General features: G+C 65.4%; 8 protein-coding genes across 8 annotated transcripts; 3 read left to right on the top strand and 5 right to left on the bottom strand.

Annotated features, from left to right (window-relative positions):
• Nucleotides 1–32: 32 nt before the first annotated feature.
• EMIHUDRAFT_243658 (hypothetical protein) lies at nucleotides 33–1003 on the bottom strand (the record flags this gene model as incomplete). Its single annotated transcript, XM_005770984.1, has 2 exons — nucleotides 33–703; nucleotides 783–1003. Coding segments are annotated over 2 exons (892 nt in total), but the record flags the coding sequence as incomplete, so codon positions are not given.
• Nucleotides 1004–1510: 507 nt separating this feature from the next.
• On the top strand, nucleotides 1511–4123 carry EMIHUDRAFT_243657 (hypothetical protein; the record flags this gene model as incomplete). Its single annotated transcript, XM_005770983.1, has 1 exon — nucleotides 1511–4123. One exon carries the CDS (start codon nucleotides 1511–1513, stop codon nucleotides 4121–4123), a length of 2613 nt encoding a protein of 870 aa, XP_005771040.1.
• A 474-nt stretch (nucleotides 4124–4597) lies between these two features.
• Nucleotides 4598–6530, bottom strand: EMIHUDRAFT_243656 (hypothetical protein; the record flags this gene model as incomplete). Its single annotated transcript, XM_005770982.1, has 5 exons — nucleotides 4598–5032; nucleotides 5218–5322; nucleotides 5614–5820; nucleotides 6091–6174; nucleotides 6243–6530. The coding sequence occupies 5 exons, from the start codon at nucleotides 6528–6530 to the stop codon at nucleotides 4598–4600; spliced, it is 1119 nt and encodes a 372-aa protein (XP_005771039.1).
• A 137-nt stretch (nucleotides 6531–6667) lies between these two features.
• Nucleotides 6668–8576, bottom strand: EMIHUDRAFT_631939 (hypothetical protein; the record flags this gene model as incomplete). The annotated part of the gene is made up of 5 exons (XM_005771001.1): nucleotides 6668–7130; nucleotides 7217–7425; nucleotides 7488–7730; nucleotides 7830–8003; nucleotides 8100–8576. The coding sequence occupies 5 exons, from the start codon at nucleotides 8574–8576 to the stop codon at nucleotides 6668–6670; spliced, it is 1566 nt and encodes a 521-aa protein (XP_005771058.1).
• A 2586-nt stretch (nucleotides 8577–11162) lies between these two features.
• Nucleotides 11163–12359, top strand: EMIHUDRAFT_118358 (hypothetical protein; the record flags this gene model as incomplete). Its single annotated transcript, XM_005770981.1, has 3 exons — nucleotides 11163–11308; nucleotides 11381–11883; nucleotides 11980–12359. The coding sequence occupies 3 exons, from the start codon at nucleotides 11163–11165 to the stop codon at nucleotides 12357–12359; spliced, it is 1029 nt and encodes a 342-aa protein (XP_005771038.1).
• Nucleotides 12360–15999: 3640 nt separating this feature from the next.
• EMIHUDRAFT_118357 (hypothetical protein) lies at nucleotides 16000–18046 on the bottom strand (the record flags this gene model as incomplete). Its single annotated transcript, XM_005770980.1, has 2 exons — nucleotides 16000–17149; nucleotides 17196–18046. The coding sequence occupies 2 exons, from the start codon at nucleotides 18044–18046 to the stop codon at nucleotides 16000–16002; spliced, it is 2001 nt and encodes a 666-aa protein (XP_005771037.1).
• A 567-nt stretch (nucleotides 18047–18613) lies between these two features.
• EMIHUDRAFT_369806 (hypothetical protein) lies at nucleotides 18614–19115 on the bottom strand (the record flags this gene model as incomplete). The annotated part of the gene is made up of 2 exons (XM_005770979.1): nucleotides 18614–18858; nucleotides 18893–19115. The coding sequence occupies 2 exons, from the start codon at nucleotides 19113–19115 to the stop codon at nucleotides 18614–18616; spliced, it is 468 nt and encodes a 155-aa protein (XP_005771036.1).
• A 564-nt stretch (nucleotides 19116–19679) lies between these two features.
• On the top strand, nucleotides 19680–21146 carry EMIHUDRAFT_118356 (hypothetical protein; the record flags this gene model as incomplete). Its single annotated transcript, XM_005770978.1, has 3 exons — nucleotides 19680–19827; nucleotides 19972–20219; nucleotides 20292–21146. The coding sequence occupies 3 exons, from the start codon at nucleotides 19680–19682 to the stop codon at nucleotides 21144–21146; spliced, it is 1251 nt and encodes a 416-aa protein (XP_005771035.1).
• Between the last annotated feature and the right edge of the window lie 759 nt (nucleotides 21147–21905).

The following is a 21905-nucleotide window of genomic DNA, read 5'->3' as shown; positions in this document are numbered from 1 at the left end:
AAAGCTCAACCGCGTGTCCTCATCACGGAGACCGGGGAAGATCGCCTTCAGCCTCTCCTGGCCGAGCCTCGTGCGTAGCTTCTCGTCTTTCGTGGGGTCCACCACGAAGTAGAGCACGAGCACGGCACATGGGACCATGAAGGCGCCGAGGACGAAGAAGGGGACAGACCACTTTGGCAGTGCGCCGTCGCACCTGCCATCGTCTGCAACGTCTACGGAAGTGACGTTGTGCCCATCCAGCCCGGGGCACAAGGTGGCGTTCTCGTCGCTCGACGTGCCCGTGTCGCACCCGTACCATCCCTCGGCACCGCCAATGTACGAGGAGGCGCCAAAGATGACGCCTGCCAGCCCGCCGATCCCGGCTGAAACCTCAAGGAAGCCGTAGTACTTGCCGCGCTCGGCGAGGCGGTAGTACTTTGGGATGAGCGCGCGGTTCAGGCATTGGCAAGGAGAGAGACAGATGCCCTTGAGGATCTGCAGTGCGGCGAAGCAGCCGTACGAGTCCGTCAGATAGACGAGGCCAGTTAGGAGGTTGAGAGCCGCGCCGGCAAAGAGAGCGCCGGCGAGCAGCCTGCGAATCGAAACGTAGCAGGCAGCGACCCCCCACAACGGGCAGCATAGGAAGCAGGTAAAGACCTGCAGGGTGAAGAGGAGCGACACCTGACTCAACTCCCAGCCCGTTGTGCTGATGATGCCATCGTACCTGGCACAGGAGGACACGCTCGCACTTATGAGTAAGAAAGAAGTGGGCGGGGGCGCGGCAAGCTCGAACAGCGGCGCACAATGCGTTGATTGTCAGCATGCCAGCCCAGAGAACGACCCCGCACAGGTTGAGAAGCAGATTTGCGACAAACACTGTCCGCTTCTCGCTGCGCGTCCGGTTGTCGGCGCACGCGGAGCGTGGAGGAGAAGAATGCTTGGGCCCGCTCGCCCGCTCGCCCGCGGGGGTGTTGCTGCAGTCGTACGAGTCATCGCTGAAGGCTGGAGCCTCGCTGCCCGACATTGAATCGCAGAAAAATGCTCCCACGGGCGAGTCGCACGACGGCTAGTGTGCGACGCCGGGAGAGCAGTTTCACCACCGGGTTTCGTGCGACAGAGGTACATAGCTCGAGCGCGTCGGAGAGGTGTTTCGAGGTTGTTAATTAACTCTCGACTTGTGCGTGATCTTGTCCGGTTCTGTCTTTGCATGTTGGCACAAAAAATCGGGAGTACGTAAGAGCCACATACACTAGGGAGAGAGAGGGCCTAGAGAGCGCGCCTCCGTCTCCCCTTCTCTCCCAGTCGCTAAAAGTACGTACACTAGAGAGAGAAAAACCCGATTTCGATATTCGCCGGCGATCCCGGTACGTCCGCGCGGGAGCCTCGCGCTTCCCCCTACGCATCGTCCGCGCCTGCTTGCGTCTGCGCTGACCAGAAACTCTCTGCGCATCGTCCGCGCGAGCTTGCATCGTCCGCGCGAGCTTGCGTCGTCTGCGCCCCCCCGCCCCCCCCACGCATCTCGGCAAAATTGATGGCCACTGTCGGCGACGGCATTGAAAACATGCCGCCGGCAATGAAGACTGGTCGCCGCTCAGGGACGCAAGCTCGGCCAGGCCCTGCGCCTGGCGCCCTGAGGGCCGCCTCAAGCGGGCGGGAAGACGACCTTAGCAGCGATGACGATTGGGGGGGTCTGCCATTTGAGAAGGCGAGACGCGAGGCGGGCGCGGCACGCAACTCTGCCTCAGACGACGAGTCCAGCGCGTCCTACCAGCACGGGCGTGCGTCGCCGGCAGGAAGCCAGAGCAGCTGTGGCTTGCCTTCGCTGCCGGACACGTTGCCCCTCGCTTCAGTGCTGGATGCCGAGGCGACCACAGCACTGCTCGTGACGTGGCAGTTTGCGCGTTGCTTTTGCCGTCGGCTGCAGCCTGACAGGGCCCTGGTCACGCCGACCCTCGAGCAGCTTCAGGACGGGCTCTGCTCGGGCGGCGAGAGTGGCCTCGTCGGTGAGCTGCACATCCACCTGCTGCGCCTCTTTCTCGAGCGGGAGGATAAGACGGCGCTCATCGACGACGACTCGGACGGCGAGTCGACGGAGGTGCACCGGGTACCCCGGCCCAGCACAGGCGTCCATGCGTGGCTCGCCCGCGACCTGGCTGCCTACCTCGACGCAGACCGGGTTGGCTGGCCCGAGGTGTTGCGGCTCGTGATTGCTCAGTGGAAGCTCAAGGAGGAGTCCAAGGGGTCGGCCGTGCACGACAAGGATTGGCTCGACCCGTCGCTGCTTGAGCTCGGCCGCCGGCTGCGCGTGGAAGAGTACTCGTCTATCGACGCCACGCTCAAGTGCCAGGCACTCGGGAACCTCTGCGAGCGGGCGCTCGAGGTGCTGGGATCCGAGATTGCAGAGGCGTGGGAGTCGCTGCAACAGGCGCGGCGCGGGGAGGCCAAGGCCGTGCGGGAGCTACAGCGGGAGCAGCAGCGTGCCTCTAAGGTGGCGTTGGCTGCTGCGCGCCAGCGCGCAGCCGATCTCGGGGGTGAGCTCTGCGCGGCTGAGGAGGATTTCACCCACACCGAGCGCGCATACTGGGCCGCCGCGGCAGTGCAGCACGAGAGCATGGTAGAGCTCAAAGAGGCGATGGATGCGGCGAGGGCCGTGAGGGATGCGGCTCGCGACGCCATCCGGCTTGCGAAGGAGGAGGTGAGGACGCTGCAGGCAGGGGGGGCGACGGCGGCGAGCGGAAGCGATGAGGGGGCAAGCAGGCGAGGCCGACGGATCTCATCCAAGGTTGAGGCTGCGGCGCAGGCCGAAGCTGACAGGGTGGCCGTACAGCGGGCAGAGTGGGCCGATATGACTCGCCTGACGCCTCTGGGACGCGACGCCGAGGGCTCCGTCTACTGGCTGCTCCCCGGGCCGTTGCCGCCTGTAGACGACCACCAAGGCGGCCAACCCTTGGGGCCGCTCTTGGCGGTCGAGCACCAGGGCGGTGGCTGGGGGCAGCTTGCTTCTCTCTCGTTGCTCAAGCTCGCGCTGGAGGCGCGCGACCTGCCGGGTGAAGCGAAGCTGCGGCGGCGGCTAGCCGAGGTGACGCTGCCCGAAGACGCGGACGACGATGGCAGCGGCGGGCCAACGGCTGGAGGCGGCCAGGCGAAGCTCGGTCGCACGGACTCGTGGGATGCGTCCCACGACTGGGTTGGGCTACGGGTGCGGAGGATCGTCAAGGGCGAAACCTTCAACGCCGTCGTGTCCGCTTGGCGGCCCGCCCGCGGCGACGGTAAGCCTGCGAGGTGGCGCTTGCGCTTTGACGATGGCGACGAGGAGGAGGTGGACGAGGAGGGGGTGGCCGAGGCCATCGAGGAGGCAGCTGAGGCGAGCCTCCGCGCCATGCGGCGGCGGCTGCTTGCGGTGGAGGCGACTCTTCTCAGCGGCAGTAGTGGCGCTGGCGAGGCCCGAAGCGGTCCATTGAGAGCCCCTACCGCCTCCAACGCTGCGAGCTGGGCCGAGGAGCGGCGATCCTGGCTGCTCGAGGTTGAGACGGCTGTCGATGTGGCGCAGTTGCGGGCGCTGCTGCTGCGGATGTACGACGCGGTGCAGACGCCAGTCAGTAGCGCCAGTGATGGAGGGGCGGCGGACGTGGAGTGGAGCGACGCGTGGCATCGCGAGCTCACTCAGGCGTGGCGGAGGCGCGTGCTCGCGAGCAGCACGCTCGCACAGCTCTCGCTCCGCTTCGCCGAGGCGCAGTGGAACCTGCACGCCCAGGGCGGCGTGGTGCCTGGGGCCAGGCTCGAGGTGCACTGCGAGGCCTCGCACGCGAAGAAGGCGGAGGAGGGGTCGGTGTGGCGCCTCGCTCACGTCGTCGCCGTCTTCGTCGACGGGTCCTTCCGGGCCCTCTGGGATGAGAGCGGGCGCTACCAGACCCGCGACTTCGCAGCGGCGCCATCTCGCGTGGGGCGCAAGGAGCGTGGTGTCGTGTGGCGCTTCCTCGAGGACGCCTTGCCGGCGAAGCGCCGAAGCTCCTCCGAGGAGGCAAAGTCGGCAGAGGCTGCGCCGCCGCGGGTCAAAAGAGGTCGCAGTGCCGGCCTCGAGGAGGCGAAGCAGTCGGCAACCGCGCCACCGCGGGTGAAGAGGGGGCGCAGCTTCGATGTGTAGAGAGACGAGTTCTGCGCGTCCTGAATGGAACCAGCCGCCCTCGCGCGCGCGCGCGCGCGCGCATCTCGCGCGCGGGGGGGCCGGGGGCGGCGAGACCGGAGTAAGTGTTCTGGCGTTGTGACTTGTGTGCCTCGTGCGTCCCCCGGGCCCCGGCCCGCCGGCGCCGCACACGAGTCACGACTCCCCCCCCTTTTCTCTTTTTTGATGTGACCACTTGTTGTATGCGATGTGTTGACACGTGTTTGCTAAATGAGCCAAAACGCAACACATTAGTGATGACTCATACCTTACTACATGCCACATGCACGCGATGCGAGCGCAGGAGCGCTGGCAGTGGCACACCTCGCCTGAGGGTTTTGGTCTGCGCCGGGGTGCAGGGCGGCCCGCCGCCCGCGCACAGCTTACCGTACCAAGAAAGTGGGGGGCAGTGGCGCATGTATCGACGTGTGTCGGCGCTGCGGCGTGCCTGCTATGCTACGCGCCGGCGAATCTCCGTCGGCAGAGCGCGTGCCCCTCCTCGCGGTACTGCTCCTTGGTCACCACCGCAGAGTCGTACTCGGCCGCCGCCGCAAAGATGGAGCCTCCCCGCCACGCGGCGAGCGTCGGGTCTGAGGCGGCGGTGAAGCCGATGGGCAGGTCGCTCGGCACGAGGGCGCGCAGCTCGCGCTGCAGCCTCTCCTCAAAGTTCGGGAAGCGGCTGCTCCCGCCCGTGACGAGGATGTTTGCGTAGAGCGCCTCCCTCATGTCCGGAGGGCACGCCTCGGCCGCCTGCACGATGCACTCGGGCAGCCCCGCCTGCTCGAGCCCGATGTCGGACGGGTGGAAGAGCAGCTCGGGCACCGTGATCCGCTCGTTGGAGAGCGAGAGCGCCTGCTCCTCTGCGCGGTCCGCGGGCACCCGCCCCTTCTTCTGAGGCGGAGGCGCCCCCTCCTCCCGCGCGCCGCCGCCCGCTGCCGCCGGCGCCGCCGCCGGCTCTGCCGGCGCGTTCGGGTCTCGGATGGTGCCTATCGGAGGTTAGCTTGCTCGCGTCGTGGGCGAGTCGCGGACGTGTCCGGCGGGGTCTGGGTCTTGGGTGTGCCCCGCATCGAGTTGACATAGTCGGGCATGACAAACTCGCGCCGGATGGTGTTCTTCTTGCCGCGGAAGCGCGTGAGGGCGAGGTCGGCGTCGAAGTCGAGCGAGACGTAGCAGAGCCGCTCCTGCGGCGCGGGAGGGGCGCGCTGGAGGGCCGCCTCGGGGAGGGCTGCTGCGGGGAGGGCTGCTGCGGGGAGGGCTGCTGCGGGGTGGGGCTGCGCGCAGCTGGGCGGGGGGCGGTGGGGGCGGAAGCGGGGCCGGGGCGTGGGGCGGTGGGGGGGCGGAAGCGGGGCTGGGGGCGGGGGTCGCCTTGACGTCGTTGATGAGGTGCGTCTCCTCCATCACCTGCGCCACGGGGAGAGGCGCGCGCGGCGGTCCGGGACGCGTGAGGGTGGGGTGCGAAGGCCCGGCCCGACTGGGGCGGTGGACTTCGGCACGTTGTACGCGCGGTACGAGATGACTTGCTTGAGGTGGTTGGTGAGCAGCTTGCCTCCGAGCCCGAGCCGCTTGATGCCGTAGTTGAGGGCGGCGGAGCCGAAGATCGGGACGACATGCGTCGCGGAGAAGCCCGCGTCGACGACGAGCGAGGCTGGCATTGGCGGTGCCGCGCTCGCTTCCGGCGCCTGCTGGCAGGGGCGGGCATGGCTGGCAGAGGAGGGCCGTGGTGACGTGTCTCGGAAGTGTCTCTCGTGTGGCGTCTGGCTGCCTGCTGCTTCGCTTGCTGGGCGGCGATCGAGAGGGCGGCGAGGGCAGGCGCAGGGCGGGTGCAGTAGGAGTGGAAGCCAAAGTGCTCAAACACCATCTCGTCGAGCGTGTCCTGCAAGGCGGCGGCGCAGGACGATGGCGGCGAGGTGAGATGTGTACGAGCGGAGAGCGGGCGACGCGGCAGCCACTCTCTGGCTCGCCTGTATGGAGGTCGGGCACATTGGGATCTCGCTCAGCAGCAGCGAGCAGTCGGCCGGGTTGACGGCGAGCACCTGACGCAAGCGGGCGGCGAGTGAGGCGATCCGGCAACGAGTGGCCGACAGGAGGGCGAGCCACGCACGTCAGCGCCGAGCGCGCGAGACCATACCTCGGCCTGCGTGTCCCAGTTGACGAGGCACCCGCGCTCGAGCGAGAGCCGGTACTGCAGCGACGAGTAGTCAGGGCATGCCTCGTACTGGTCGCCCACGTACACCTTGCCCGTTGGCCCCTTTGTCTTGACGACGCCGTTGAGCAGACACCGCTCCGGATCCGACTGGCCGGCAAAGCCCACCTTGCAGGTGTGGCCGCCGTTGTCGATCACCACGCGCTTAAGGTGAGAAGGCAGGTTCGTCGGCGGGTTGGCTGTCATGGAGTGCAGTGTGCCGCACTGGGTGGAGGCCCAGCACGTGAGAAAAAGAATTTGAGAAATCCGTGCGCATCGTATGCGAGAGAGATCCCCTGTGGCCAGCCCACAGACGATTTTTCTCACAGATTTTACCCTCCATCCTACTTTGGCGCCGGGGTGGAGGCTATCAGCGAGGGTGGCGAGTAGAGGAACGCCTGCAGCAGCGGCACGACGCGCAGCTCGCTGCAGTTGGCCAGCATGCGCTCCGCCTCCTCGGCGGAGGTGGCGGCGAGGAGCGTGTGGCTGCGGAAGAGAAAGATGGCGACCGCGAGCAGTGGCAGGAGCTCGAGGGAGTCGAACCCGATCACGCGGTCCCACACCATGAGCACCTGCTCGACGGGCAGCGTCCCGGCAAAGGCGAACTGGATCCAGCGCCAGGCGACCGCCGTGGGGTGGAGGCCGAGCCGGCACAGGTGCAGGCAGAGCGCCGGGTGGTGCTCCTGCACGAGCATCTCAAAGAGGCGGCAGAGCGGGAGGAGGGTCTCTCGCCGCGCTGAGAGCACGTGCAGGCGGCACCAGTAGCGCGACCACAGAGCGCGGAACATAAAGTAGGCCTCCTCGGGCCTGCGCGGCGCAGGCCGGAGAGAGGGGTCGCTGCGTGAGAGCGTCAGAGCCGGTGCGCCGGAGCGCCAATGTGCAGCCGGCGTTGCCTGGAGTAGCAGTACGCCAGCGGGAACGCGTACGCAGACAAGCCGCGCGGCGGGAGTGCGCCATTTGGCGGGAAGACGTACGAGCGGCCCGTCTGAGGCGAGGCGCCTGTGACGTGCACGCTGGGCACCGCCGAGTGGCGTCTCACCCACGGGTCGCGCACGAAAGCGGCGAGCAAGGTCGCCACGCGCTCGCGGAAGAGAAAGTACTCCTATGCTGCGACGCGTGAGTCTCAGCCAGCGTCTAGAGGCGCCGAGCCGTCCGGCGGGAGACGCGACGAGGCGCCTCCTCATCCCACGGCGCCATGGCGTCTCGCTCGAGTAGGCCGTCGGTCACGAGCGCCACTCGCTCGATCTCGGCGACGAGCCGCCCATAGTACGAGAGGGCAGCCTGGTCGATCTCCACCCCGAGCGCCGCGCGCCACAGTGCGCTGCGCGTGCCGGCCGGCGTGCCGCAACGCAAGAACTGCAGAAGGAGCGGCACGTGGCCGTCTGCGAGTACGCTCGCCGCCATCCGCTACAAGCGCAAGCGACGCGTGAGATGCCGGGTGGGGGGTGTGGGGGCGGCAGTGGATGGGTGGTGAGCGGGGACTTCGAGGAGACGGATGGGAAGCACCTGCCGCTCCTCGCCAGACCAGCCGCGCAGCTCGTCGTCCACGCCGCTCTGGCGGACTGACGGTCGGAGCTCGCCAAAGCCGTCTGCGAGCTCCCCCAAGCTCGGCGTTGCGAGCTCGAACGGGACGAGCCCCCAGCCACGCAATCCCGTGTGCGAAGACATCGCGTTGTCGTGCTGCGTCGGCAGAGCATCCGCCTCAGCAGGTGGCTTTGACCGTTGTGGGCATTGGGGGGGGGGGGGGATGATATGGGTTCGGGTGGGGCGAGGCGCCTCCGCGTCGGCGACGAGCTGCAGCATCTCGCTGGGCTCGTACAGGCCCCGCTGCCGACTGCTCTTTGGTGCAGGTACGACGCCCGCCGCGGTGGTGCGCATTAGAGGCCCTCCACTCTCTGCGCATAGCCTGCGCACCGCCGCCTCGACGTGTGATTGCCAACGCGCCTGCAGCGCCCGCATGATGTCAAGCTCCGCGACGTCGCCCGCCCGGGTGGAGACCGTTGTAGGAGCAGCCGATCTTGCGCCGGTCGCTGCCGCCCGACCCGCGCCGCGCAGTGCACGTGCCATCGCCACTGTCTGCGGCTCCTCACTGGCCCGCCGGCTGGCGTAGAGCATATTGGAGAGGCGCGACGCCAGCCCGTGGTCCTGCAGCACCGCCTCAGTGGCGGCCGCCGGATCCTCGTTGCGGTACCGCGGCTTGAGGAGCGCGTCCTTGACCAGCTTCTTGACGAGGGCCGTGTCGGGCACGTCCATACAACAACATGTACATGTACATGTGTTGGGCCCGCGAACGTTTTTGCGTTCGTTTCGCGATTGAAAAGAATTTTACAATTGATCGCAAAATAATGTTGAAACATTGAGGGCGATTTTGAACGAGTGGGCGGGCAGCTGTCTGTTTACAGGAGCTCGCTCACTGCTGCTGCGGCGGCGGCAGCAACGGCGACTGCGAGCTGACGGCTGACGGCTGTACGGCTGTACGGCTGGCGGCTGGCGGCTGGCGGCTGCGGCGAACGGCGACGGCTCGGTTCGCGTTCGCCCCGCGAAGGTGCGACTGAGCCTGCTGCGCTCGATCTGGGAGCCACTCGGCGCCAGTTCGAGCGGCGGTCGGCTCGGCCACTGCGGGTGCGACGCATGATAGAGCATGCTGGGCGCCGCATCGTGTACTACCGATCCACGCCAAGGCGCGGGGCGGTGGTGCTCGCCGGCGCTCGCGGTGCTTCGGTGCTCGAGCGCGCTCAACATTGTGGTCGTTCAGGGCGGCTCGCACAGCGCCCGCAGACACACACAGACACACACACACACACACACACACACACACACACACACACACACACACACACACACACACACACACACACACACACACACACACACACACACACACACACACATGCACAGACACACAGCCCCTTCCCCTTCCCCCTCCAAGACCTTCCCAAGGGCGAGGACACGCGCAGGGGCCGCACCTCTAGCGAAGCCCACAGAGTGGGAGACTCCTATCACCGCCCTGCCACCCACGTGAGCCTTTTGGCCGCCTCTGTCAGTGTAGTGAGAAGCCGGAGGAAGGTCGCTAGTCGAGAGATATCGCCAGTGGAATAGGGAGTCCACCGTGCTGCGAGCCCGTCGCTGTCCCTTGTCAGGAGCAGGAGAACTAGGAGAGCGCAACCAGTAGGAGGCCCGCGCCTGCCCCCGTGCCGCCGGGTGCAACCTGTCCTATACGAGAAGGGGAATCCCTGGGACCCTGTCGTGTGGGTGAACCCTGCCCAGCCCCCCTCCGTGTCGCGATGCGCTCCCCGCTCCCGTTCCCCTGTGTCCCTGATCGTCCTTACAAGATCCTGCTCGCGCAGGTGGGGACCCTGTCCTTCTCCCACCCCTCGTTTGGCGTGCCCGTTTTATTTATTTATTTTATGAAACATTGACGCGCGGCGATGCGCCCTCGACCCAGCCCTAGCTTGGGATGTCCGTTGTATTTATTTATTTAGTTGAAACATTGAGAAATTCCTGGGCACGACCCCCTCATCAATATACCTATCAAAGAGGGGTCGGCCTGTGCCGCAGTTCTCCCACCCCTCCCTCCGCTCCAACGTGAACACGCCCATAGGCATAGCTGGGGACACTATTAGGTTGTCACGCATGGCATCACCATCAGAAGCTACAGTCTGTTTCGGGCATTAAGAAAACGTAGCATTAAGAAACCCTACCAAGCGATTTCCGCGAAAATCTAAGAAACCACGGCGCGCCGCAGGCGCGCCGGCTGGCAAACGCCGCAGGCGCGCAGGCCTGCAGGCCCGCGCCAGTGCCGGGCTGCAGCCGCAGCCCAATACTACGCCTCCGCCCCCTCCGTCGCCTCCCCTTCCGCCTCGGCTGCCCCCGCCTCCACACCTCGCCCTCGACACACACTCACCCAAGTCCCTCCTCGTTGATACAGTCGGTTGGCGTCGACGACCACAAGGTGCCGCCCAACGAGACCGACCAGGTGCAGCCGATTGATCGCGGCATGGGGCGCCAGATCAAAGTCTACCTTGGGCAGCTGCTCGATGAGTGGCTCGACGACGAGGACAACCTCGAGAAGTGGGAGTCGAACACGCTGACGGCCTCGGACCGCCGCATCTCCTCGCGCCCACTGGTTCTACAAGTGGCCTCCATGAAGGCGCTCCAGGGCGAGGCCAAGCGCAACCAAGTACTTCGAGCACGCCGGCGCCCTGCTCACAGCCGATGGCACGGACGAGGACCTGCTCATCAAGCTGGAGGGCGCCCCCGCCGGCTACAAGGTGGTGATCCCGCAGCTTACTTAATATTTTATTTTCTCACGGAAACACGCTCGGCCCGGCTGACCTGAGTGCCGGCCGGGGCTAAGAAACCACGGGGGGGGGGGAGGGTGGAAAGGCTTAGAAACGGCGGCGTGGCGCCGGATCCTGTTTTCTTAATGCCCGAAACAGACTGTACTCGAGTACGAGTAGATCAGAAGTTTTATCTCTGAGCCCCGACGGGCCCCGACCGAACGAAAGGCATCTCTCACACACACTTCGAGCACTTGGAGTGCAGCTGGTACAGAACTTCTTTTCCTCTTTCCCTCTGCTAGTGCCAGTGCCGCCAGTCCCGTGCCCAGTGTTGAGCTCGAGAGAGCTTGGTTCGATTAGGATGCAAAAAAATCCGTCCCAGCCGTCTTCCTAGGCTAGGTTAGGTTAGGAAGGTGAAGAACAGTAATAATAATTTTAGAAAAGAATTTTACAACAAAACTCCTTCGCTTCACTTTCACAACAAGCCTAGAAAAAGAAATCCCTCCCGGCGCGCCGCCGCTTCTCCATCTGCAGCTCCACACGGGTTTACGCCGCTAAAATGGCGGGTCGATCCTACTGGTCGTGGCGCTTCTGGATGTTCATGCGGCGCCAACGAGCGTACTTTGAGCCGATGGCCATCCTCGAGGCGTCTGTCTCCATTTTGTCGGGCGTGCTGCTGTGGATCGGCTTCTGGGACGCCACATCGTGCGCTGCCGCCCCGTGGCCCTCGGCTGCTGCCGCGCGCGGCGCTTGCTGATCGTCTCGTGCGGACTCCAGGTACATCATCGCCTTCATGCACGCCGACCACTGGGCGGCGCGGGTGCTGCTCATCCTGGGCGGCGTGGTTGGCCTCTTCCTCTCTCGCACGCTGTATGACAAGCAGATGCTGCAGGCGATCCGCGCCGCGCGGCCCGACTCCGCCGCCCTCCAGTCCTTCCCCTCTCGCGCAAGCGGCCAGCCGATGCTCGGCGCCGGCCTGGCCATGGAGAGGGTCCGGCCGGCTGCAGAGCTGGTCGCGCGGCTGGAGACGCCGGCGGAGGGGTTTGGGATACCGGTGGAGGGGTCCGGGCAGCCCGGACCGAGCTCCACCGGGAGCGAGGGTGAGATCGGACGCATCGTCTTCGTCTCGCCGAGTGACAGTCCTCAGAGCGAGGCGGGGCAGCCGTTGAGCGGGCAGCCACTGCCGCTGAGAGGAGCAGCAAAGGCGGCCGCTCCCGTTTACGCTGCTGCTGCCCCTCCCCACATCATTCCCGAGGGGGCCGCCGGCTCCGGTGCTGGCGGTGCGCGCCCCGCTTCGAGCGATGCCTCTCCGCCCGCCTCGCCCGCCGCCTCGCCGCCGCCCTCGCCGCCGCCGGCTGTCGTGACCGCACGCGCAGGCCCGCAAGCGGATCGGCCGGCCCACTCGGTGCCGCAGCTCCGGACCGCCGCGCAGCCTAAGGCACACGCGCCGCCGGCGGGAGTACCGCCCGCCGCCCGCCAGTACTTCCGCGCGCCAAGATTCGAGCTGTCCAAGTTTTGCCGCAGCCTGGGCGCCATCTTATGCGGCCTGGCGGTGTGGGTGGGCCTGTGGGACCTCATCGACTACGACATCATCCCCGCCCTCTTTGATGCCTGCCACGACGACCGTCTGCCGTCGCTCGGCTGCTTGCTCGTGAAGCTGGTGCTCGGGATTCTCGGCGCCGGCGGCCTCTTCGCCACCCGCTCCCTGTACGGCGACACACAAGTGAAGTCCGCCCAGTTTTCGCGATTCGAGTGACTCTACTCGCTCGTACGTGTACGTGTGTTAGCAGCGAAGGTGTCCCGAGGTCTCCGTGTATGTCTCTTGTGATACTTTTTCCGCTCGGTCGCCTCGCGAAACTCTATGATACCAACGCGAAAAAACTTGACCCCGGTTACTAAGGAGCGCGTGCCAATGGCCGCCTCCGTGACACACCCACCACCTGGGCCGGCCTGGGAGTTTTTCGCAAGTTTCTCCCAGCCGGCCGCCTCCTGACACGCCCACGGACCGAGCCCATCGAAAAAATCCGGCGCGCCGCACTGCCGCACTGCCGCACTGCCGCACTGCCGCACTGCCGCACTGCCGCACTGCCGCACTGCCGCACTGCCGCACTGCCGCACTGCCGCGCACCCGCACGCCCGCGTCGCTGCGCGACTACGACCTGCACCAGCTGGGCTCGAACCAACGACCAAAACGACCCCGACCCGAACGCTGCACCAACTAGGCCACGCCCCAGGCTCGTTGCCAATGCGTACAAACTGGCCCCTCATAAACCAATATTTATCACTTATTTGCCGAGGTCACGCGGCGCCCCCCCACGGCCAGCCTACCCTCCTATCGCGCCACTCGACGCCCCGCGGCCGCCTCTCGCCTACCGCGCTGCCCTCGCCGGCCGCCGCACCGCCCGCGCTCCAGCCTAACCAGCTTTGTGCTCCAACAGCTCCAGCCTAACCAGCCCTGTGCCCCAGCCTAACCAGCAGCCTAACCAGCTCTGTGCTCCAGCCCAACCAGCTCTGTGCCCCAGCCTAACAGCTCTCCAGCCTAACCAGACAGTGCTCCAGCTCTGTGCTCCAGCTAACCGCTCTGCATCTCGCAACACACTCATGACAGGGACAGACCAGGCGCAGGAAAAGGGAGCGGGGCCCGAATCCAAGGGACCACCCCGTCGGGCGGAAGAGCTGAGAACTCAGGTCCAGTAGGAAGGCTGCTGGCTCCTGACTCATCCCCCAAATCCCCCACCCCTGTGGCCCGAAACCTTACCATTCCACCACCTCACACACACCCCTCCCCTAGGGCTAAGCAGTGCGCGAGCCCACCCGACTTCAGGCGAGACGTCGACCACTCCTCGGGAATAGTTCTGTCAGTGGCTGCACTAGACGCCCATAGAGGCGCGCGGCGCGGGCGGATGACTAGGGGAGAAAAAGCGGAGATCCTAGCTCGCTGGGAGACGTGCGCAACCTAAAGTTGGGAATAGGGGAGAAGTGTCAGTGTGAGGGGAGGGCGTACGCCGGCGTTTTTGCCTTTGAAAACTGAACAGTTTTTTTTATGATACCAACGCGGCCCCTCACGCCCACCCAGTTTTCTATCGCTCCCCGCCGTCCTCCCCGCGCGCGTCCCCCGGCCCCGCGAGCGCCGTCGCGTGAGGCCGAGCGTTTTTGATCCCTGGGTCTGTGGGCGCCCGCCCGCCGCCTCTGAGGGGGTCGGGCCCCCTAGTCTGAAAACAAAAACAAGCTCGAAAACAGCCAAAATCAGCCTGCGAGAGAGGTACTGCGCGCCGCTGACCTCATGTGTCATGTGGGGATGTGTGCCGACACCAATACTGATCTAAAACCTGGAAACCCTTGTTCAAAGCCGACCCTAAGCGCCATCCTTCCTGCTCTCACCTGATGCTGCTTCCCCGCGCCGCCTCCTTGGCCCCCTTGGGCGTATTTTTCTACTCCCAGTGGGGGGCCTGGGGGGCCCCGCCGCATCCCCCCCCCCCCTTGTTTTCTGTTTTCTGTTTTTCAAAACGCCCGCCCGCCCGCCACCCCGAGGCGGCTCGGCCCCCCACAGACCGAGAGATCAAAAACGCTCGGCCTGAGGCCTCGTGAGTGTGTTTGTAAGTTTCGATTGTAAGTTGTGAGAGAGAGATTTTTAGCAATAAGTTGTGTGCGTGCGCACGCTGCGGCGCGCAAACCTGCTCGACGATCGACTCAGTTCACTCGCGAGCGCCCCAATATGGCTTTATATCTCCAAGCGACGTGAAAAGAAAACCCACGCTGTGCAATGGCCTCCCACCGCATCGGCGCCCGCCTGTCTGGCCTCTCGCCAGAGCAGCTGTGCGCCATGATCGACGAGCAGGCGCCTCTATGGAGCGCCGCCGCGCTGCGCGTGGCGGAGGAGCACGCCGCACGGCTCGTGGAGCAGCCCGAGTGGGTGCTCTCTGAGGTCCTCCTCTCGCCGGACCTCGCCCCGCACATCCTCGCCCAGCTGCCGACCAAGGAGCACGCCGCCAAGGGGACGTGCCGCGCGTGGCGCCGCGGCTGGAAGGAGACGCTGAAGAAGCGCGAGAGGCCGCGCCTGGCCGTGATCGGCGGCGAAGGCAGCGACTACGAGCTTGTCAACTCGCTGGAGCGGTACGACCCATCCACGAATGAGTGGGAGGGGGAGGCTGTGTCGCCGATGCCGACGGCACGAAAGTTTGTCGGCATGGCGGTGCTTGATGGCAAGCTGTACGCGGTGGGCGGCCAGAGTGAGGCTGACGGCGCAATATCCGACCTGGTGGAGCGGTACGACCTGGCTACGATTGCGTGGGAGGCTATGGCGCCGATGGCGTTGGCGCGGAAGAATTCCGCCGTGGCAGTGCTCGAGGGCAAGCTGTGCGCTGTGGGCGGCTTCAACGGTGACTACCTCAACTCGGTGGAGCGGTACGACCCGGCTGCGAACGCGTGGGAGGCGGTGGTGCCAATGGGGACGGCTCGGTGTAATTTTTCTGCGGCGGTGCTCGACGGCAAGCTGTACGCTGCGGGCGGCTACAACGGTGTACACTACCTCAACTCGGTGGAGCGGTTCAACGCGGCTACGAATGCGTGGGAAGCTGTGGCGCCGATGGCGGTGCGGCGGATAGCTTTCGGCGTGGCGGTGCTCGACGGCAAGCTGTACGCTGTTGGCGGGTACGACGACGGCTACAACGCCCTCAGCTCGGTGGAGCGGTACGATCCGGCGCTGGATGTGTGGGAAGCGGTGGCGCCGATGGCAGAGGCGCGGTATAAGCTCGCCGTGGCGGTGCTCGACGGCAAGCTGTATGCGGTGAGCGGACAGGATGACGGCTACAACCGCCTCAGCTCGGTCGAGCGGTACGACTTGGATACGAATGCGTGGGAGGCGGTGGCTCCGATTGCGACGGCGCGACGCGCTTCTATCGCAGTCTTGATCTAGTGGGCTTAGGCGCGGGTGCGGCGGCGGGCGGGTATCGCTTCTCCCAGCGCGCGAGGACGGAGACCTCTGTCAGATCCCGTTTTACACAGAGCACAAGCTCGCGCGAGCCATGCCCCATGCGTGCACGTGTTTATTATCGTGAGCAACCAATCCTGTTGACACCGTTTCGTGCGACCCTTAAGCCGTAATCCACGTACTCTCTCAAGAGTCGTTTACCATTCGGGAAAAAAGTTTCACCGGCGAGCGCGCCGTGTTTGTGAGAGTTGTGTGCGTGCGCACGGTGTGCGGCACGGGGCGCAATCCTGCTCGACGATCAATAGAGCGCTTCTCACACCTCGGATCTCAGTTCGCTCGCGAGCGCCCCAATCTGGCCACCACCCCAACCCTCCATGCGCGGTGAGGGTGAAAAAGACACTTTTGAGCCGTAGTGTTCAGGGGCAGTCACTCTCTCTTTGTCTCTGTGTGGAATTTCCTCTAGGACCTAGTCCTCACACCGCCGCTTCTCCATCAGCGCGATGATCAACGCCTTGAGGAACATGCCATCGCCCCGAGTTTCGGCCTGCCCCAGCAGGCGCGCGAGCTCGCCGCACCCGTGGCCCAGCAGGGCGGCGTGCTGGTCTGCGGCGGCTCTGCCGCCGATGATGTGATAGGCCTGCCCGAAGAGGTCCAAGGCCTCGTTGAGCGGCGCGGCTCGGTCGGGCTCGGCTGACGCCCCCTCGGCCCGCTGCATCAGGATGAGCCCCAGGTTGTACCGCGCAAAGGCGTCCGTCGACACCTCGCCCGAGGCGCGCGACGCCCGGTTGGACGTGGGCGAGGAGCGCACCGCCTGCCGGTAGGAGGACTCCGCCTCGTCGAGCCGGCCAAGCCCCATCTGAGCGACGCCCAGATTAAAAATCACGCGGGGCGGCGTCGGGCGCCCGTCGCGCCGGTCAATGCGCATCGCCGTCGCGTACAGCTCGACCGCCTCCTCGCGCTCCGCGTCGCTGTCGGCGAAGTTGGTGAGCGTCGCCGCAAGCGCGCGGTGCATCTCCACATTCTCGGGGTAGGCGGCCACCGCAGAGCGGAAGAGCGTCTTGTGCGTCGCCCACGCGCCGTTGCGCCGCACCGCCGCTGAGGCGTACACCGCCACTACACCCACGCTCATCGCCCTCAGAGTGGGAGTGCTCATCCCCGCCAAGCCCAAGCCGCCGCCGCCGCCGCTCGCTCCACTCTTGCTCTTGACGGCAGCGACGGAGCTAGTCGCCGCGTGGAGGCCGAGGGCGGCGAGCGCACACACCCCGGCGGAGGGAGTATAGAGCACGCGCTCTGCGAGCACAAAGCCCACATGGAAGGGTAAGTTGCTCGCAGGCAGAAAGGGCGCGATGAGCAGCACCAGCGCGAACCACACTCCGCCGAGCCCGTCCTCGCGGGGGTCACTGGCCTTTGCGGGCGGACGAAGCCAGCGCCGCAGCACCCCAATGGTCGACGCTGCAGCCAGCGCTCCGATCGGCAGTGCGATGGCGGCGGTGAGCAGTTGCCGTGGGTCCGTCGATGAGACCAACAGCGGGATGGACGAGCCAGTCGTGTCGCACGAGAAGCCGCTGGTCTGGACTTGCAGCAGCGTGTGCCTCGCGGCGAGGTACGCAAAGGTCCTGCGGGCCAGGGCGCAAGCATCGGTGCGGTGCGGCGTGGGCACACGTTCGCAGGCAGGGCTGGATAGGAAGGGGCGCGGGAAGGCGCCTCGCGCGCACGGCAAACTCGGGATGGTGCGCCGTCGGGTTCTGCTCGACGCCAAACTCGGGCGTCACGCCGCCCGCCACCTTGAGGCGCAGGTACAGCACCGCAAAGGCGGCACCCGCCATTGATCCGAGGCGCGCTGCACGCCGCGGCCCAGGTGCCGTCGTCACTGGAGCACGCGAGGCGACCAGGATCTCAAGAGCGAGGCAGAGCACAAACATCATCGCGCCTTGCTCCTTGCACATCGTGGCAGTGGCCCCGGCGGCGGCGGTTGAGAAGAGAAGGAGCAGCTGTGCAGTCGGTGAAGTGTAGTCCTCTCCGAGCGAGTGCACGAGCACCCCGGCGAAGACGAAGAGCCCCGAGAGCACTTCGGCTCGGCCGACAGTGCTTGCCACCGCATCGCAATGCACAGGAATCGCCGCAAACAGCGAAGCGCCAAAGGTGGCCGCGGCAAGATCCGTGGGGAGCAGGATCCGTCGCAGCAGCAGCAGGAAGAGCACACTCACTAGGCCGTGAAGGGCTACATTCACCGCGTGGTAGCCGAAAGGCTCGAGCTCATGCAGCTCGTGATTGAAGCGAAAGGTGAGCGTTGTCAGCGGTCGCCATGAGCCATGGGAGCCCGAGCTGCGGATGGAAGTACCCCAGTAGTCGTGGCGTAGAATCTCGACAAAGGGCGCGTGATGGACAACATCGTTGTTTTCATTGATGGCCTTGAGGTCGTCGAACAGCAGCTCGCCGCCGAGGGAGCTTGCAAAGGATCCAACCGCAGTGACGACCACGCAGCTGACTGAAAGTGCCAACCAGCTGTCCATGCCTTGGCTAGCGGTTGCAAAGCACTGCTGTGGCTGCACTCTAGAAGAGAGAGAGAGAGAGAGCAATTGAAGAGGCGCGCTGAACTTGCCGTCCGAGCGCGCGTCCCTGTCGAAGAACAAGTTTGTCCGAGGAGGCCACCGGCCAAAAGCGCATGGCCTCAAGGTCCGATACTGGAAGCCCATATAGGCACCTTACACTCCCCCGCAGTATCGCACATCTTGAGCGACACTACGTTTCCGCAGCTGGGGATTCTCCAGGTACCCCTCTTTGTACCCGTGCTGGCCGGATTCCTCCTCCGAACAACTCAAGTTCGATCGGCCCCAGTCTCGAACTGGCAGCCACTCATCTCACCGGAGGTACCATGTCCGAGGAGGCCACCGGCCAAAAGCGCATGTCTTGAAGGTCCGATACTGGAAGCCCATATAGGCACCTTACAAAGTTCAAGCAAAAAAGAATTTAATCTTCTTGGTACAGCAGAGATTTTAGAATTTTACAACAAAGATTTTAGAAAACCAACAATAAATCACGACTCTCACAGTGATTTGGGCTCGGCAGCTTGTCAGCCCTCAGCCGAAGCTGGGGCCGGTCCCGTAGCCGAGAGAGCCCGCGCCGATGAGTTCGACGCGGTCGGGGGGGCCTGCGGAGAGGCCAGCGAGGTGGCGATCGCTGTACTTCATGGCGCCCTCAAAGCGGGGCTGGCTGACTCGCCAGAGGTCGATACTCTGGACGACCCATAGGATGCCACGAATGCCTGAAGGAGAGGGAGGCGAGGCCAGAGGCAGGCTCAGCTGCTCTGACTCGGGTGATCTCACTTTGGTGGCTGAAGGACCCGATGGTCCTGTCACATTCGCGTTCCGAGTCGTGGGGGTAGAAGAATTCGGGAAGAAGTCGAGTCAGCACTTCCTTGTAGTACAGCGGACCGCCAGGCTCGCCGGCAGCATCCGCAGGGAGGCAGCATATGAGGCACCAGTCTTCTGGAGAGCTCAGCAGCTGCGGCCGCGATGGTAGAGTCGGCCGCGGTTCGAGCGAGCAGCTTTTGGCTGTGGGTTCGAATCGCGGAAGGCTCATGCCCTCGCGGAGGAGCGACGCGGGTCGCGCGGCGCGCGCGTGTAGGCTGTGCAGGCAGGGTGGGTGGGCTCGTGCTTAGGATATGCCCTGCAAAGTCGGATGTGGAGGCCTTCGACCGTCCCGCGCGCACGTACCGCTTGCGGCCGACGTAGCCGCCGCCGGCGATGACGCCGATCACCAACAACCAGGTGAAGACGGCCCCAACGGCGCTGCCGCCGCCCCCCACCCCGCCGCCGCCGCCGCCGCCGCCATGCCCCCCTCTGACGCCACCCCGCGGCAAAATTTCTTTTTCTCGATCACGGCTGCGGCGTTTGGGTAGTCGCTCGTACAGTAAGCTCGTATAAGCTCCTCTGTCCCTCGCCACACAAAAACACTGCCGTCAATCGCGGACGCCGCTCCGCATGCTACTCGCTGCACACCCTCAGCTCTAACGCGCGCCGAGCGCCCGCTCGCGCCGCCACCCTCTGCGGCGCCGGCCAAGCGCGGCGACGCCATCTTGTAGAACCTCTTCCCTCGTTTGCTGGCGGCGCCCTTACATCATGCGGACTATTAGGCGATCGCTCCATGTGGAGCGCCAAGTCTTCGTACGCTGAGTCCGAGGCGGCACATTTTGCCACGTTTCACGTGCCGCACGATCAGCGCGAAAGCTTTTTCGCCACGTACAAGGTGGTGGTGGCCGCGTCGGGCTGCAAGATATCCTACGTAGACAAAGGTGGCGATCTCAAGCTCAAGCTTGTGGGCAGGTCCCCCCCCCACCCGCCCCCGCTTCTCACCGCCGCCGCCCTCGCCGCCCCCACCCGCCCTCGCCGCGCCGCCGCCCTTCCCGCCCTTCCCGCCCCTTCCCATCTAGTGTTAGGCAACCTTAGTTCCAAGATCGTCCCCTCCCCATCTTACCCTCGCAGCCACCGGGAGCGACGCATCGCGGCCGTCTACCTATTCTTTCGCCTCTGTTACGACAAGCCACGCCGGTCCTTCGTCGGCTTTGACGCGAGTTTGCTCCGCAACATCTCGCCCCCGATTGCCCACGTGGTTCGGGTCCCGGACCAGTACAACCACGCGGTCGTCAAGGAGTCGCTGCACGCGCGCAACAACGGACGCATCGCGGTGACTTTTTGAAGACACCGCCCGTTCTCTTTATTACATTCCCTCTTTAATACACTCTCCCGCACTCTACAGATCTTTGACCGGTGCAGCGAGTTTGGCTGCCTCATCGATCTGACTCGGCTCGACAAGGAGCGAGAGATCACCATCCTCTCTGCGCGCAAAGTACAGCGAGACAAGATGCTCACCTGGATCACCGAGGTCGCGGAGTCCACCATGCGGCGGCGCACTGCGCCGCTTGTTGCTCTCGGCCAGGCGGCGCCGGTGGCGCCCGCTCCTTCCCCCGCCGAGAATGCGACGGTCCGCGCGCTCGTCACAATGGGGTACGACGCGGGGCGCGTGTTGCGCGCCGTCGCGTCCCTCTCCGACAAGTCGAACGTTGAAGCGGCGGTGGTCGAAGTGGAGCGCATCGCTGGCGACGCGGTGGAGTCGCTCATGGCGGCGGTCGGCTCGAAACCCGACTACAAGAGCGAGCTGAACCAGCTTGCGATGGCGACGCGTCGCAAGGTCCACTACTCGACGATGCCGCTGGCGGACGGGTCTGGACACGCCGTCTTCCTCTCTACCGTCATCGTCGCGCCCGAGGGTTCCGTCAGCGCCGCGGGCAAGGCGGCGGGCAAGACGCTGGCGGAGCAGGCGGCGGCGCGGCAGGCACTTGTCGAGCTCGAGAAGAAGCTGTCGATATCCGCCGCTCGGCGCGACGAGCCGCCCGACGCCTTTGTCTGCCCGATCACCTTCGAAGTGATGATCGACCCGGTCATCGCTTCGGACGGGTACACCTACGAGCGCCACGCGATCGTGCACTGGGTGCACAAGAAGCGCAAGAAGACGAGCCCCACGACCAACGCGGACCTCGAGTCCTTCGGCCTCATCCCCAACTACAACCTGCGCAGCCAGATCAGCGAGTGGCAGCAGGGCAAGCGCGCGTGAGGGGTCATGTGGCGATCAGACGCGGCTGATCTCTCCGACGGCCCTTCGTCCGCCATCCGCCTGCCTACGGACTGACGATCGGCTTGGGCCCCGCAGTCACAGTACAAAATCGACTCCGGCTCTCTGACTCTGTCTCTCGCGTGCGGGCTTGGTTGGTGTGCGCGATGGTTCGTTGGATCGTTGCGAACGAACTTGTGCGACCCCGGCGCCCGGGTGTCTCGTCTCCGCACACAAGCGCCTTTCTTGTGTTGGCTCCCGTGTGTGGGACGGGGGGCCGCATGGTACAACGTCAACGAATGAGAAATTTGCCATATTAGTGTCTGGCATTCTGCGCGCGCCAGTTGCCCGATCGCGCACCGGCTGCACGATCCACGATCGCGTGGCGGGGTGGCGCGGCGGGCCCGGGGGGTGTCCAACCGCCAGCCTCGCAGCGGCCGCTGCAGCTGCGCGTCGCCTGCGGCCTGGCGCGACGCGGGTCCTCCCCGATATGCATCAGTGACTACGTCTACGAGCGTGTGTGGAAGCGAATGCTAATTTCCCTCCTCAGTCACATGGCAAAACACAGACACACACGACCTCTCGCAGGTACATTCTTCGGCTGGGCCGGACACTAGTGTGTGCGGCGAGGGAACAAGCCGCAGTTCGAAAGCGATGCGAGAGAGCACCAGAGAGCAGAGATCGCAGCCAGCACGTCCCGTAGTAAGGACGGGCGGTATGGGGCTTCACACCCTCGCCGCGGCAGCTGCCTGCGCTGCCGCG

The sequence above is a fragment of the Emiliania huxleyi genome, assembly GCF_000372725.1.
Source record: "Emiliania huxleyi CCMP1516 unplaced genomic scaffold EMIHUscaffold_395, whole genome shotgun sequence".
Lineage (NCBI taxonomy): Eukaryota > Haptophyta > Isochrysidales > Noelaerhabdaceae > Emiliania > Emiliania huxleyi.
This window is presented reverse-complemented; position numbering and strand designations above follow the sequence as displayed.